General features: G+C 38.7%; 1 protein-coding gene across 3 annotated transcripts in view; it reads right to left on the reverse strand.

The window, feature by feature from the left end:
- DAPK1 (death associated protein kinase 1) overlaps positions 1-17,516 on the reverse strand; it is an 86,399-nt gene that overhangs the window by 29,723 nt on the left and 39,160 nt on the right. For 2 of the 3 annotated variants that reach the window (XM_059836795.1, XM_059836796.1), the window contains 7 exons: positions 15,122-15,343; positions 4,414-4,552; positions 2,447-2,576; positions 2,111-2,159; positions 1,941-1,967; positions 1,365-1,517; positions 1,175-1,220 (listed from right to left, as the gene is read on the reverse strand). In XM_059836795.1, coding sequence (XP_059692778.1) covers positions 1,175-1,220; positions 1,365-1,517; positions 1,941-1,967; positions 2,111-2,159; positions 2,447-2,576; positions 4,414-4,552; positions 15,122-15,343 — 766 coding nt within the window. The remainder of the gene's footprint in view (positions 1-1,174; positions 1,221-1,364; positions 1,518-1,940; positions 1,968-2,110; positions 2,160-2,446; positions 2,577-4,413; positions 4,553-15,121; positions 15,344-17,516) is intronic. The other variant, XM_059836797.1, reaches the window with a different exon arrangement.

Consider the following 17,516-nt stretch of genomic DNA (forward strand, 5'->3'; position numbering starts at 1 on the left):
CAAGCTCTAAGCCCTCATACTTTCAAATTTTTCATGGGCTAATACTAAGCACCAATGACTAGTGGAGTACACCAAATTTTGCATTTTATGATCCCATTCTTGAGGTCATTTATATGGAGATATATAGGCTTGGGTTGGAAGGGAACTAGTTTCAACCTTTCCTGCCATGGAAATGCAGGTAAAGATAGCAGTGGAAAGGGCAAAAGAGGATATGACCAGTGGACTGGGAAGTAAATGCCAGGGAAGTTAAGTTATAAAGAAAAATAATAAGGTAAAAAACAACCTGTCTCTTTGCACGAGTGTGGAACTTGGTCCAAGAGAGACCACCTTGCAAAATGCTTGCTTTAGTGGTTAAAATATCATGTCAATTTGTTCCACACATTTCAACTATATCAGATTACCTCGGCAAAAAATCAGCAAAGCATGGTCAAATTTGTAGTTTGGCATTTTGGTGTAGAAATGCCTGCCCTCATACGCTGTACTGTGGACTGGAGCAGTTTTGGCACAGGTAAATACTCTCCCAACCAATTCTCTGGGAAGTCAAATGGGATCAAATACCCACTGTGCATCCCCACATCCTGGGAAATCAGTGGCACTGAACGGGCTTACTACTCACAATACAGAATGTAATACAGATTTAAAACAATAAACTGCCAGGTAGTGCTACACACATTAAGAAGAATGATAGGTGCCATTTTCTCCCTCTCAACCTAGCAGCTTCACAACAGCTCAATCCAAACCAAACACTGAAACACGGAAGAAGGAGGTGGACCACCACGACAACTGCTCTCCTCAGTCTAAGGGGACGGACAGAAGAGAGATTACTAGTTTTTTCCCAGTCTAAATAAGGGCATTAGAAGAAGAAGAAAAATTAGTGTGAATTGGATTGGATTCAGAGACTGTATGTTTGTCAGTGCAATGCTCTTTGAAGAATAGCTTCTCTGTCTGACCATGACTTTGATTCCCATAGGGGGCTACTTCTCTACTGCTAACTCACATAGAGCATATATTCATGAAGCCCATATTCTGCATGTGTTGGCTTTCATACAGGCAGCTTTCCAAAACAGTAAGTGACATTAAACAATTATGAAAATATTCCATGTTAAGGAACTTGAAAAGCATGAAATGAAGAATGATTAAAAACAGGACAAGAGAGAATGAATGGCATGCTAACCTTGATCCAAGGATGCAGCAAACTGTCTTGAATAGTCATTCTCTTCCTTTAAGAGAATAAGAGATAAAACTTATGTTTCAGATATTAATAAAATACATACTGGTTTATGTTTATTAAACTATCATCTCCAAATATCAAGGAATTTTAAATACTAGAGATGTAAGTGCCACACAGAAGAAAAATAACTCACTTTGGATCTTTGACTAGAAGTCTTCGTATGAAGTCTTTAGCTAGGGCACTGGTGTTACTGAAGAACTCTTCTTCAAATTCATAATTCACAGCAGACACATTTGCCAGCGTTTCCTGTTTGGTTTCTCCAAGAAATGGAGATGCACCACTTAGACTGCAAGAGAGACAGAACATTCCTCTCAGCACATGTTGCAACACTGCTGCTTCAGCCCTCTGACATCAAGTAACAGTAGAAAGAGAACATTTTTCTTCTCCATTTTAAGGCTGCAAATCTACTTTCAGGAAGATGTGATGTAGCAGGGCAAAAAACCTTGTTGTAATTTCAAAGAATACTATAAAGATATCGCTGTAGGAAAGTCACCTACAGATATGAAGACAGTTTCCCATGCTAGCTCAATGCTGATTAACAGCAATTCTTTCAATAATTATACTACTGCTTTTAAGATCATACAGCTTGAATCATGACGTGAATCAGAATGGTTTGATTTGTACAGACACCACCAACACCCCAGAGGATAGAATAAGAATTAAAAAATAACAGCATTTGCAAGAAACACCCACAGATTTTGGTACTTACAGAATATAAGTTATTACACCAATGCTCCTGGATTGAAGGAAAAACAAACAAAAAAAAGGATGAGGGAGAGGAGAGAAAAATAGATGGAAAGAGAGAGAGGAGAAAAAAAAATGGTTAGAACATAAGCATAATCATGAGAGATTTATTTCAAGTAAGATCCAATAACTTACCACATATCTGCTTCAAGACCAAGAGGCTCATAATTTACTATTTCAGGAGCTAAAGGAAAAAGCAGCAAGGTAAGTACCTAGTTAAAGAACAGGTATAAGTCTCACTCTGAGTCCATGTATGTCAGAGATAATAAGCTAAGATGCTGATAGATTAAAACACCTTAATGCAAGTCTAATTTGAAATCAAATGCTACAAAATGCTCATTTAAATTTCAAAATGTCACAAATTACACACAAATTTCATAATCTGCAAATCAGCCAAGCCAAGATAATCAGCCACAAATACTGTTTCACAGACTGAAAAAGAATGGTTTGAAGAAATAACAGTTTTCTCACCAACAAACTCTGGCGTTCCAAAGATATTTTTGAATTCATTTCCAAAGTCAATTTTGTGTGCTAAACCAAAGTCAATAATCTTGATCCGAGGCTTTGGTACATTCCTGTCCAACAGCATTATGTTTTCAGGCTTTGAGAAGAAGGGGGAGAGAAAAAGAGATTACATATAGGTACAAACTGTGGACCAGTGTTCTTCACCACTGAACATTCCTTTTTTACCTCTGTTAGACCCTTGAATTGTATTTTAGGCAGAAAAATCCCGTCTTTTCCTATTATGATCTAACATATACTTAAAGTAACTACAGTAAATTAGGATTTCATGTTGACGCTGAAGTGCTATGATTTCCACAAGGCCAAGGTTTTACTTCTTGTAGACACCACAGTTGCAGTTTTCACGTGGACCTACCCCAAGTGAAACACACTGTCCCCCAGTAAAGATCACAGGCCCTGTGCTACAGCCATTCCAGCACTGCTGGGAGCTCGCAGGAAACAAAACCCTACAGTTACTGGTTTGGTTTACATCAGTCCCTGAAAGAGGTTTCTTTCACACCACATAAGAAGCAATCAGGGAGGTACATCTTGTTGCCTTTGGAACTTCCAGGGAAACTTCTGGAGTGGTCCAGCTCCCAGATTTTAAGGGCCAACATACTTAAAAGGAAGGAAAAAAAGCAGGTACTACTGTCTTTTTCTAGCTTATTTTGAAATATGGACTTCACATTACTTTACACCAAAGATCTACAAAGCCAGAAAAAAGAAGATGACATGCCAGGATTATCAGCAAAGGGGGCTGTTTCTATGCTGCATCACTTTAATGAGCATACAGAGCCAGCTACTTAGTCTCCGTGTCCCGTCATGTCCATAAGCTGTTGTGCTCTGAAGAGGCCCTGTAGCTACATCCATCCTGTTCAGAGTGTTAAGGGCTTCTGGAGTCATTAAGGACAGCTCTTCATTGTCCCCCCTCTTTTACCTTTTTTTCCCATTCACAGGACCTGATATGTCCAAATGCAATTTTCTCTTTTATTTACTCCCTGCATTTCTATGGCATACTTTTATTGGTCTACAGATTGCTGCCTACTTTAATGCACAAATTTTTGGTATCCAAGGATGACCTGATCAATTACAGACACATTGGAAAAAATTCCCCTTTCATACTCTAAAAAATACATTCCTTTCTAGCTTTGAAATATTTTTCTCTTGCTGACTGTCATACAAACAGCAAATATATCACTGAAGTGATGAGGATGAAACTGGAAAAGGTATGCTTACACTGAAATCCACTCCCTTCCCTACCTCCTCCCCCTTTCAGAACTACATTTCAATTGTAATGAAATAATCATGTCTCCTTTGCCCACTTCAGGAGACTTCAGGGAACGTTTAGTTGTCTACCTTTGAAAAATAAAATCTTATGGGGGAAAATGTGCTGAAATTGAAACATTGAAAAGCAGTTATTGAGTTTAGATACAAAAAGCTCTGCTTTTGTAATCAAAAGGATGCAAATAACTTTTCTGAAAACAAACAAAAAAAAACACAAAAAAGGAAAAAGACAGAAGTGGAAATCTGCTGCCTACTCCACAAAAATCCTTGTACTTAACTCAGTGCAGTTTCAATTAAGCACCTATAAAAAAACCACAGCTGAAAAAGGCATCTAGGTCAGAATATTTCACCCAAATCCCATTCACATTAAAAAAAAAGTAAAAATTCATAGTCCTCATTTTTATTTCAGGTTAGTTTTCTCAGAATGGTTTAATTTCGCCAGAAGGTGCCATTTCCCCTGAAGAATCACTTCCCAGACACAAACTATTTACAGTTCAGTAACTTCTTTCCAATGGCTGAGCTTTCCCCTGTCTATATAAGCTAGCAAAACAAAACTGTGGCCAAGATCTTCATGATGACTGATTTGTGGCTAAAATTACAAAGGGCTTCAATGGATGTTGATTACAGTTTAAGTTTTTATCTGTTCAACTCACCTTAAGATCAAAGTGGGCAATTTGCAGAGAGTGGAGATACTGAACACCATTAAGGATCTGTTTGAGAAATTCTGTGGCCTCCTCCTCCGTGAGAGATTCTTTTTCAGCTAAGAAGTCGAAGAGCTCCCCACCTGCAACACTTGGAGAGCAGAAGCAGAGTTATTGACAAGCTTCCTTTAACCAGTGGGTTCCTTTTAGTATAGCTGTCCTTAAACCTTAAAAGGCCTGAAAAAGGATCTAGATGCTTTAAATGTTTCAAATATCAGAAAAAATTATGAAAATTACTTCATTCAATACCCAAAAGAGTTAGTAACTCCCTCCCTTCCCCTAATAAGAATACAGTAAAAAGAGTCTTACTTTCAGACAAAAAAAGTTTAGAAAACCCAAACAAACATAGTTAACAGTATTTAAATTTAAATGAAGTAAAAGCCTCCTACTCTTTGTATGCACATTCAAAAGAATATCATTAAATATGAAGTAACAAGACTCAAAACATACTAACACAATGGGACATGATATTATCTAGAAAATAAAACACTAATTGTCTCATATCAGTAAAACACCAGATTTCTACATTCTCATTGAAAAATAAAAAAAAATAAATCTTATTTTGAAATCTTTATTGAGAGCTGTCCTACCATTTAGTTTCCAAACTCCCTAGAGCATCCAACTTTTGAACATAGATTCTGTTTTTGAAATACTGTATTACATGCAGCACCTATATTGTATTTGTACTCTAACACAGTGAAACCTTTTCTACAATGAAATGTCCTTAAGACTGTTTCCAGAAAATGTTCTAGCCCCACAGCAGAAAGAAAAGAGGTAAGACAGAGTACATAAGCACATCTGGATTTTTGCATTTGAGAGAAAGAGAGGAATAAAGAGAAGAGGATCCTCTTCTCAGCTCAGTCAAGCAGCTCTTAACCCAGTCAATAGCATGAAGAGATACTGAAGTGACAGAATTACAGCTATTCCCAAATAACAGACAAACACGTTCCAGCTGAAGGACACATGACTGCCCACTGTGGCAAACTGCTTTTCCCATCTATGAAAGCAGGGGTACTACTTAGAAAAGTCTTAGAGATTGCAAAAATGGTCATAATACCTCCTGTGGTTTGCATTGTAATGATACAACACAAATTCAGAAAGTGCACCCTAATTTTTATTGCTTTTCTGCAGGAAAAGAAAATAATCTGCTCATGATTTAAAGCTCTGATTATGAAACATGAGGTGGTGATTAACATTTAACAATAGGTAAGCAGTTTGGGCAAATTTCTTGAAATGCATTTGACTTCTTTTTCATGTCTACTTTTTCAGGGACTTAATCTGCACTATTGTAATGCAAATTGCATGAAAAGTGTATTTTAATGAGTTCTTGGAGCTTTCATTGAGCTGCCTAGACAATAATGAGAGTATTGTTTTGGGTATTATTTGTTTTGTAATATTTTCTGCACGAAAGCAATTATTGAAACAAAGTGTCATTAAAATATAAGAATTATAGACTGTAAGGATGAGAGGTCATTTTAATTATTTTTTTGTTGTTGTAGAGACATTAAAATGGAATTCCTAATGATTAAACCCAACTTGTTATTTTACAGAGACTGGTCAGAAGTGTCTTCCAAATGGACACACATGCATATTCTCTCATTGTTTGCTTCTGACTTAAAAAAAAAAAAATATATATTTTCAGGCTAATATCTGTATCTCTGCACTGAACTGAACGGTTACATTCCTTTCCAATTATTGGGCTAAAGGCCTTAGCATCACATGAAGCTTGCTTCCACATGTTTACAAGTGGATGTTGGCTGCAGTTGTTGAGTGGCTGTAAACTGGAGCACAGACTTGCCACATGGAGCAGGCAGACTCATTGTGGCTACTACCCCAGCCATGGGCAGCTGTGGCAGCAGCCACAGCAAAACCCATCAAATGTAGGCACTCAGCGTGGTTTGGCACGGGGCTAGCTGTCACAGTTTGGGGAACCAGAGAAGATGGATCCTCAGCTGAGGAAGAGCTTGCAAGACTACACCAAAAGACCGCATCTGGTCCCATTTTTCAAGCAGCTGGAAACCCTGCAAAACAGCAAAAGCTACTGCTGGTGCTTAAACCATTCATCAGCCATCATAAATACAAGAGAAGTACTCAGGCAGGCATTTGCAGCAATGGCCTCTCCAAGCACGGTGCTGTTCACTGCAGTCTAAAACAGACTGTGACAGTGTCACACAGGTGGTGTTATGCTTCAGGGCAGGCAAAGTTTGCTCTTAACTCTGCTTGGCATTTTAAAGACATGCAGTCTGTGAAACTTAATGGTCATCTATGATTATCACTTATTATACACATTCTTTATAGTCCCCCCAAAAAAGATTTAATTCCTAAAGATTGCAACTTTTTGAGATATCTGCACTTGTGTAAAATGGAAAGAGCCTCTTTAGTTTCTTCTTATCTGCAATTATTCTGGTTCTGTACTGCTGAGTACAATTATTCTGTCTTTACCACAGATTAATTGTAGTGACCTTTCTTTAATGACACACCATAAGCCTTATAATTGTGCGTGCAATAAAACGTTATCTGTGTTTCACAGGTGATATACCTAGTGCTTGCAAATCTCAAAACTGAGGGCCAGAGAAGGTAAAAGGCTTGAAATGTTTTTTTTTTTCTTTTGTAAAACTGAAAGTTCATTAGCAAGAGTGGTAGATTTTTCCAATCTGTTGTGTGCTTCTTTGATGCTTAAGTACTGTTACCCTAAGTGACTTGGCAGCCCTTGCTGAACGAGTAGGCGAGTGAGGAGGGACGAGCTGTAATGCACTCAAAGTGCTGTTCCAGGAGCAGCTGTACCCCTGGTCTGTGGGACTCTGGTGTGCCCCCTCAAGTTACACATCTCACTCTTGATGTCTAGGAGGAGATCCTGCGTGGGTTCACCTCAGAGAGGGGGCCATGGTGAATTCTCCTGCTGGTAACTCCTCAGCTGTGGGGGCGAGCTCTGGAAGCCGTGTTCTCCCCTGGGGTGCTGCCATAGCTGGCAAGTGCCCATCTAGCTGCTCCTGCTGCTTACTTATGGTAGAGACATAAAGCACGAGAGAAAAGGGTTTTTATAGCAATGATGAATCAAAGGTTATACTAGCATGCATAAGGAACTTCACCTGGAAGCTCAGAAATGCCTGGCTTCCCAGAAAGGTCACTCTGCGCCAGGCAACCTCCAAGGGAGGCCCTTCTCACAACTGAAAGGCAGTGACCCCTGTCCCCATGGGAGGCTGCATTTTTCAGCTTCCTCTTCGTGCTTGTCAAGAGCCTGCTTATTCCTCATCCTTTTGCTGACTCAGGAATATCTGATGTTAAGCTGTACTACCATGGGCACACAAAAACCCATGATATCGCTGCAGGGCAATCTTCAAGTGAGTCATGGAGGCTTAATACAGGTCTACACTCACAATTTACAAGTTTGATTTCCACAGTTAATTGACTGAAATACAATGTCCTCAGATTTATCAGCAGAGCCGGGTCTCACAGATTTTGTAAATGGATTGTATGTGTAGAATATGTGATGGTCTTGACTAGACCTCCAGGTATCACAGATGAAGAAATGGGTTAGAAGAAGCCAGTAAAGACACTGGCTGTGTAAGCTATTGCAGCCCTCACAAGTCTCCTAAAATGCTGTTGGGATGTCGAGTCTAGCTCTGTGCCTCAGCCAGTGTAGCAGAGTCCCACAATACGTAAACACGGCATGTTTTTGTAAACCAGAGTCACCTTCAAAGGGGAGCCAGAAGGACAGGAGAGAGCCCTATTCCACCAATGTGGATATCCCCATCTCCCACACAGTGTAAATCTAAAGAAGAAGACACAGGTCATTTCATACATCAGCCCCTCTGACTGGTCTTTATGAGCACCGTTTCCTATGAAGAAGTACACTGTTTCCACCTCCATTACAATGGGCCCTTGTTTCTAAATTAGCTTTGGGGATGCTGATGCACAAACACTCTGCTGAAATCTGACAGAAACCAGAACATTGCATGGGTTTCCCAAGCCACACAAACTGGGTCCCAGCCTGCCTTTGGGCCTCTACAGAGGCTCCCACACAACCAACATCTAAAAGACTGCTGCCCCCAACCACCAACTGGACAAAGATGCTTCCTGATGGGAGCAGAGGCAAGAGGTTCACCAAGCACTAGTACATATTCCTGTAGAGGACTTTGGAGAATCTCTACCTGGTATTCCCAAGAAGCACAGAGCTTCTCTCTGTTCAATTTCTCAGTTTGCTGGTAGGAATTACCAGACAGCTTCCCGATCAGTTCTTCTGCGCCCTAAGACAACTCTAAATGCCAAAATGCCAGCAATGTAAAGGATGGACAGCAACCTATTAAGAGAGAAACTTGATTTCACATCAAGTCACAGCTAAATTACTTTATGGTTGCAAAGCCTCCATGCTCTCCTTCACATACTGTTTTCCTCTAAAGCTTTAATTCATTAATGTTCCTGTATAAAACCTTTCTGTTTACATTTAAATTTAGTAATAATTTTGCAGTCTTAATATGCTGTTCAAATATCATGCTCAATAAAGTAAGAGTTTGTGCTTTGTGGCAATCACATCTCAGTGCCACCTAATTCTATTGCATTATTGATCATGTTTTAACACAGAAAATCATAAGGGCTGAGAAAATCTATTTCATCATTATAACACAACTTTTTATATTGTTTTAAAGTAGCAGAGCACATGTTTGTAGAAGTATTCTGTATAAACATTTTCATTAAGAGCAAAGCTGGTATGTGTTATTCCACTGATACTTCTAGGCAGAAGTGCTATCTTTCCTGAAATGAGAGAAGTACATTAAAGCTTTCAGCTGACTGTGTTCTTTCTTACAAAACGCAATAGTGGTAAAAGCATTTCCCAGCCTCCCCAAAGGAAGGTTGACAGATGTGATTGCAACCCACACACCTCCCTCTGGGAAATAAAATACATCACGCCCATGGAAAAAGGATTTCTGTATAGTGCTTTTGCAAGTTGCCAGGCTTTCTTAACTATGAAACAGAACTATCGCCAGATCTCAGAGGAAGTCATTATGGGAACCTACTCAGGGAACTTAGAATCAATTAACCTTCAAAGTCAGTATGGTCACCTCACAATGACTCAGTCATATGCTATGATCACACTGCTTATTATGCAACAGCACCTAAATGATAATTAATGATTATCTAAGGATTTCTAATGAATTTTAAAATCTACAAATGAACTCTAAAATCTAGGCCCAAACCCCTTGAAGGAACATTTATCTTGCTTAGATTTCAAAACAACATAAACTAAGTTAAAGAAGCATCCTATCAATTTATTCCAGTTTTAAACAGATGCAATTTGATAAATTACCTGAATTCTTCTCTAGTCCAAACATTTATTCTGCCAACTTGTAAAAGAAATGTTTTCTCAAGGGATTCTGTGGTCAAATGTATCTTGCATCCAGTCATGCAGTTGTCAGCCCAAGACTAGACTCATATATCATTATTTCTGTTTTACATAAGAATAAAGGGGTTTGCATCCACTTCACTTCACTGCCTTTACAAATCGTGCAGTTACCAACCCACTCCTCAGAAGTACAAAGTGTACCAAACATTTTGAAACAGCAGAACAGGGCTGCTAGCTCATTGAATTACCTACTGGCTGAACACCACTGCACTTCAATTTTTCTTTATCTAGCTACCAGAAAAATGAAGACATGTTCCAACATCACCACACCTTTTCATTTTCATTTGTCCAGCTTCTATTAGAGACAGCAACTGTCGTGAAATCCTCTCTTTTGTGTGCCTAAATTCTTCAATTATACTGAACAAGAAGCATTGGCCTCAATGGCCTGCCAGAACACACACCCCAAAACCTGGACAACAGTTTGAGCAGTTAAGTCCCACTAAGGGGGGTTGGGTGGGAGGGGGCATGAGCACTCCTGTGAATCTTTTCTGCACTCAAACACCACTGGTATTTAGGTTTTCATCACTAAGTTCCTCAAGTGCCCAGAGTCTGCATACAGCAGGTGGTTACCTTGGCCCAGCAGAGTGCCTTAGTATTTGGATCTCATCTACAACATTCAAATTTAATATATGAGGAGCATTCAGGTCTAGCAAACAAGAGGGGCAATGATTTTGCTCAGGGACTGCAGTACACGGAAACCAATTCTCCCTTTGAGACCTGTTCACTGTGTGGTAGAGTCACATCAGCTCTCGAGCCTGTCCTGTCAGTCCTGTCAAGCCTTTGTTCTACCCTGCCTACACATTCTCTGTGCATCTATCTGTGAGCCTGGAATTTAGGATTTTGAAATCCAAAGGTGGCACAAGAGCTACAAATTAATATCACATGTTTTGCTAACTCTACCTGCTACACGCCAGAAGCACCAAATATTTAATCCTCCTCTCAAATTTCAGTGCAAAGCCACTTGATAATAACTTCCTTATTTACTTCTGGGTAAAATTTACAAAAATCTCAGAGGTATTTCTACCAAAGGACAGCTAAAAATTAAGGAAGCCTTGTGAAGACTTCAAGCTTCTCTGGAAGATAGGCTTCAATGGTCTTCCCAAGCATAACTGTAGAAAGTTAGATTAAAGCCCCAATAAGATAGAAGAGGAATTTAAAGAGTTCACAGTCACTTGTTCTTATTTGCTCTTCAATGATCAATTATTGAAATTGTCACAATTTTTTACACAAGGATGTATCATCCTCTTCTTGCACTGTTCTGTTTTGATTAACAATATGAAGCTACCACCAAAGTAGAAAGTCAGAGACAGTGTGAGGCAGAGGACTAAGTCTAAAATAAAGTTTATGCTTTCAAATGAAGCATAAATCCTAGTATTTAACGCACAAATGCTTCCAATACTTTCAAAGTTTTCTATTTTTAAAAAATTTATAAAACAGGTAATTGTCACTCAGAACCATGCTACAAGAGATAACAATCTTAAATTAAGATTTCAGTTTCAGAAATGAAGTTATGTTTTTGCAGAGAAAAGTATGAATACCTAACTCCACACTACGAAGTAAAAGGAGTCAGGTATTGCTATCAAGCCATTTTTAATAAACAGACCACCTACACTGCTTTTGTGAATTTTAAGGAATTACTGTACAATTCCTTACATGGGATGAAAATATTTATTTTTTGTGTTGCAGCAAGAAACCATAACCAAGGCTCCACAAAGAACCACAAACTGAGTATATTTTACATCTGCAGTCTAAATAGAGGCATAATAAAGTGGAAGAGAAAAGAAAATGGAAGAGAGAAATTATGGATCCAAGGCCAGAAAAAGGGTAACCAAGTAGGTGCAAAACATGCTTGAGGAAAGAAAATAATTATCACTGCAGAGACATCTGTGTTTTCTAGGACATGAAGTCTGAAAAAATGATGGCTTCAGCAGAGCTCACTAGAAATAGCTTAATACAGCTAACATATAACAGACTCTAATAGCTGCAGCTGGATAGAAATTCTGACTATGAAATTCTGACTAATTCAATTATTTGTGTGATAAAAGCAAAAAAAAGAAAACTATTCAGGTTTTAAGTTAGATTAGGAAAAGACAATGGCTTCCAGTTTGTATGTAATATACATAACATTCCTTTCAAGATGATGAAAGAGTCCACAGAGTGGGAATTTAAAAGGTTATTTCCAAGTCAAGAAAGGAGACATTTGTCACTAAGACCTAAAGTTATGAAAATATGTCTGAATGCTCTAAATATACCAAAAGACAGCAATAAAGTAAGCTTCTTCAAGGATATTTCATGCTTGTTCCTGGCTGCAGAGTCTTTTAAGGAAAGATTTGGTTTTAAAAGTTTCATAAATTGTTTCACAGAACTCGGGGTTTTTTTTTGTAAATCAGTTTCCTGATATAAAGTAGTTCAAAGAAAAACTTCCAAACACCTATGTGGATAAAACAGAGGCTGTTTTGTATTTGGTGCTGTGAGGACCTACTTGGCCACTGCAATAATTAACCAACTGCCCACATATTCCTGCATATAAATCATGACCTTGAACAGAATCAGAGAATGGTTTGTGCTGGAAGGGACCTTAAAGATCATCAAGCTCCAACTAATAATTTAGTTTCAACCCCCCCCCCCCCCCCCTCCACCCACCACGGGTTGGGTCACCTCCCACTGGACCAGTTGCTCAGAGCCCCATCCAACCTGGCCTTGAGCACTTCCAGGAACGGAGATCCAGAACTTCTCTGGGCAACCTGTTCCAGAGCCTCACCACCCACACAGTTAAGAATTTCTTCCTAATATCCAATCTGAGTATACCATTTTTCAATATGATGCCATTCCCCCTCGTTAAGTCAATTGCTCACCTCTGAGAAACTGCCAATCAGTACGTCAGAAAAATGTTTAGGAGGCTGTATGCAAAACTCTTGCTAAAGCAGAAAATAAAAATCAATAATGAACAGGCCATAGACTCTGTCGCCCTGGGACTGTGCATGTTGACATATGGCAACAAAAGGGCAGCTGTGGTTGCTCAATTATACAAAATTGTGTCTCTGTGCGGCATACTGCCTCATAATTGTAGTCAGAACAGAACACAAATGCCAGGAAATACACTATGTTCTAATCAAAATGGAAAATGGACACTTAGGGTAGATTCTGAAGATAGAGAAACAGGTTATTTAATGAGATTTCAGCTTTATTTCTGTTCATATGAAATTGCTCTGTAAGAACAAAGACTGTCAGGAGGGTAGGTCCCTAGGCAAAATGTGAATATTAGAACATTAGAGAAAAAGGATTATATATTTAATGTCTAAGCATGCGATTAAAATGACAATCCTGTCTATTCAATAGCTTTATGTTACATCACAGTGATTTTGAGAACTACAAAACCTTGTAGCTGTTAGCATATTCAAGTTTACAAAGGGATTGCTAACATCATCTTTTCCTCTTTGACTGTCTAAATAAATAAATGCACTACCTTTGTGATATCCAAATTAGCACTTCTTCAATTGAAAGACTCACAAAGCAGTTTGGAAAAGAGAAAAAAAAAAATCTCAGATTGAAACTATATAGGGATTGCTCACCTCACAAAACAATTACCTAAACTGCAATACCAATAATTTTGCTGAGCTTCATGACATCAAGCTTATTAAATATGCAGATTGTCATTCTTCTGCTCAGTGGGCAGTGGTGGTTACACACTGACACACACACACAGAGCAACCTTGCTGCCAAAAGAGCTCCCATTCCATGTGCAAAGTGGGGGTGGGTGGAGTAGTCCCATTCCTCCTACCATTGCCGTGATTACCAAGTCTCCCTCACAGCTTTCAAGTACGGACACTGGCCTGATTTCATCTGCACAGATTTCAGAGCAGAAGGAGCGGCAGAAGCAGCAATACTCTGACAGTAAGGTTGTAGAGCAAGAGAACATGAGAGTTAATATCAAGTAGGGACAGGAAGAAGCATCAAACTAATTTTGCTGTGTATTCACACCACACTTCAAAGAATTCTGAACAAAACCCAGAAATAGTAAGACTATAAGGAACTTTTACTTTATACCAGATGATAATTTCATTTGGAAAAAAATACTTGTATAAATTATCCACATTTGGCAACATAATGCAAGTGTATACAACTGGAACTAAAAAACCAATCCAGACTACAACTATTACAATAAAATATCACATGCTGGACTAGAAGTGTAAAAATATGTTTGCATAAACATAACAAAGTAGTATCATGCATATATGGACCATACAAAAAAAATGTAACTCCAAAAGCTACATCCCAGTTTTCTTTTTAAAACTATACTGTCAATGCACATGTTACTGAAACCATGCAACACTGAAGTAGCTTTATAAAGTGGAAATACCATTTATCAAAGCTAGTAAACAGGAAGACAAAACCTGCACAAGAAAAACCACATGTACAGTCCACAAAAAGACACAAGTGCTGCCCAAGATTCTGGTACCAAGTCTTCTGCAGGCATTAATTTCTTACTGTACAGTATGGTTAGCTGATACTGAGCAGGTATGGCAATAAAAAAGTTCCAGGCATGCCATCTCTGTAAAGATATGCACATTCCAGCAGCACCACTGACGAACTGACAAACTTAACAGGTGACTAAGGCTTAACTCCTACAATTACAGTCTTTGAGGAACTGAAAGCCAGACTTGAAAATATGGAGAAGTATCTTCTGCTGACACATTTAGCTCGGTCTATTAGCAATGACATTGGATGAAAAATTAGGAACTAAATCAGTATGAAACAGTGTGGAAGTTCAGTTCTCATTTCAACAAGAGAGAACTGGGAAAATTCTGTTCTATGTGGGTTAGAAAATGAGAAAAAGCATTCACTGAGGCCACTTTACACCAACACAAAACACAGTGAAATTTCCTAAACTAATCTCCACTTAGAATCTCTATTTTCCCATGCTGTGATCTTCAAATCAGTATATTTAGTTCCAGGCTATTTTTTTTGGATCCATAATATCAACAGTGATTAAAGTAAAAAGAAGAAAAAAAGAAATCCTAAATATGCTGATTTTTTAAAAAAAAGGACTTTGTAGTGCATTCAGAGTGAAAAATATGTGTGGAAATCAGGAAACTATAACATTGACTAAAAAATGAAGATTTCTAAGACTATTACCTATTTTCTTTTGTGGTGATAAGGAACTTCAATTGAATCACTGCAATTCTCAAAGTGTCTGTTTCTAAAAACCAAAGAAACAAATATTCTCCTACTAGTCCTCAGGTCTCCAGAGTTACTTACAGCTCCAGAATAAGAATGACATCTGTTTTGTTCTCATAGACATCATGAAGCGTAATCACATTGGGATGCCGAATCTCTTTCAGTATGCCAACTTCTCGTTCGATATCTTCCCGGCTCACTCCACGACGGCTGGATTTCGTTCTCCTTTTCTTGATGAATTTTGCTGCAAACTGCTGGCCTGTACTCTTCTCGCGGCATTTTTTCACTACGGCAAACTGCCCACTAAAAAGCAAAGAGATGACAAAGGCTCAGTTCAAGACAATTCAGAGCTAAGAGCAGAGTGTGTTTATGTAGTGGGGGAAATCAGCTTTTAACTCTGCCTGACCTAAGTACGTAACTGCTCTCTTATGCCATCTAGAAAAACACTTGAAGAAAAATTACTTTTCTTGCCTCTTCTAGGTTAAGATAATAGCTTTTGCATCACACAAATGTACACATTTCAGCACATCAATAAGTAAAAGGTAACACCTTATCAGTGAGGACCACTACATCTTATCAGTGAGGACCACTGGATTTTTGACAAATATATGCACTGGGGATTACTGGGCAAAAGTAAGGGTTTCTGGCTTTCTCCTCCCATATGCTTGTTGAATATTTTTTCTTTGTTCTGCAGTTGGGACAATTTGTAGTTTCTTACAATCGACATGATTCATCAATATTCACTTTATTCTATATATATTCTATCCTTAATTTTGTTTTTTAAAAAGTTTTTAAAACAAAACTCTGTTTCATGACACTGCTTAGGATTTTGAAAGCACTGACTAAATACAGGAGTATCAAGAATTACTCATCTTGTTAAGTACAAGTTTGAAGATGAGAAAAGCACCAAGGCACTGAGAAACAAAACCCATGTTTGTATTACAAACCAGAAGAAACTCCAGGAAGCAGCTGACTTCAGCAGGCCATCATTGATGTACAAGCCTGCTGTTCCTAGATGTACACAGCGATCTAGATCAGAAATCTCCAGGAGCCTTATGTTGATTTAAAGAAAGAACAGGATTTCTAGAATTATTTTTCTTTTAAGTTTCCCGTTTCTCTTGTTAAAGATTCTCAGCAAATTCTGTTCCTGGTTTTTTCACCATATGAAGGAATCATATAATTACAGAATGATACTAATGAGAACATTTTTTGAAGTTAGCCAACCCTGTTAACTGAAGAAGAACTGTTCTCTAAAGCAGATTTAAAACAGCAATGAAATCAGAGCTAGCCCTAATAGGTTTGACTACTTGAACAGCCATATAGCACTCAGAGCTCCACATTTCATGCCACCATTACTATGCTGATCCCACTTAGTACCCTGAGTGACACACTTGGACTGGGACATGCAGTTGGGCAAGGCTAAATGACTGTCACTCGTGGAAGGGCAGGGCAAAGACAGAACCTCTCATGCGAACTCTTAGAAAGACACTCTAGAGTAGCCACCACAATCTGGGAAATCTTTGAATGCAGCCATGGGTAGTGAGAGAAGTAAACTTTGAGAGAGTCTTAAACCTCAGCAGTCTCAAGATGAGGTTTAGATTTGTTTCACCATTATGATCACCATTCAAGTTTCATTCTTCATTGTTTAATGAAATAAATTCATGACCTTGTGAGAAGATGTTATATTGCATGACAAATGACTCTGCCTTAAATTCTGGCCGTCCCCAGTCCCACACAAAGTTTTCAAGGATCAGATTTCCATACAGGGACCCCCCCATTATTATTATTACAAACTGCAGTGGACAGAGCAGTGCTTCATACCACACCATATTCCCTTCTCCATCACACACAGGCTGGAAGACTTGCTGCACTTGCCCAGACTTGGCCTGCTAATGTTATCAGAGATGCTCTCTGACATGTAAGACTTTCATATGTGACTGAAAGAGAAAGCACAGACCTCTGGAATATCTGTGTCATCCTAAACTGACAGCAGACATCTAGACAAGGTGTCCTAAGGTCATCAGCCTTCTCTGCCTGGTCCAGTCCAATTTCACAAAAACTGAGCTTGACCTCCAAGGTTTAAGCAATTTTGCAATGCCAGAGTAGAGATATTTGCACTGCTGAATTGAAAACACAGCCTTTCTGGCTCTTGCTTCCAGTGAGAAAAGCAAGTGATTGTCTCACACTCTCCCCCACAGCATGCACATCTCCACAGAGATACAAAGCTTTATTTAAAAAGCAGCCAGTTTGCAGAAAATTCACAGTTTTAGAGAAACAACAAAGTGGAGTAGAAAACAGATGTAGATGTCATCACAACTCCAAACAGCTACTTAAGCTCATGGATCACAAGGAAGTCAAAAGATGCTGTTTGTCTTTTGACCACCTGGCTGGCTTTCAGGCTAGAAGTCTAAAATGCATGATAGAGGAAGAAAAATATTTCTGCTTGTGATTCATCCACAGACTTGAATGCTGCACG

The sequence above is a fragment of the Haemorhous mexicanus genome, chromosome Z (assembly GCF_027477595.1).
Source record: "Haemorhous mexicanus isolate bHaeMex1 chromosome Z, bHaeMex1.pri, whole genome shotgun sequence".
NCBI classification, from domain to species: Eukaryota; Metazoa; Chordata; class Aves; order Passeriformes; family Fringillidae; genus Haemorhous; species Haemorhous mexicanus.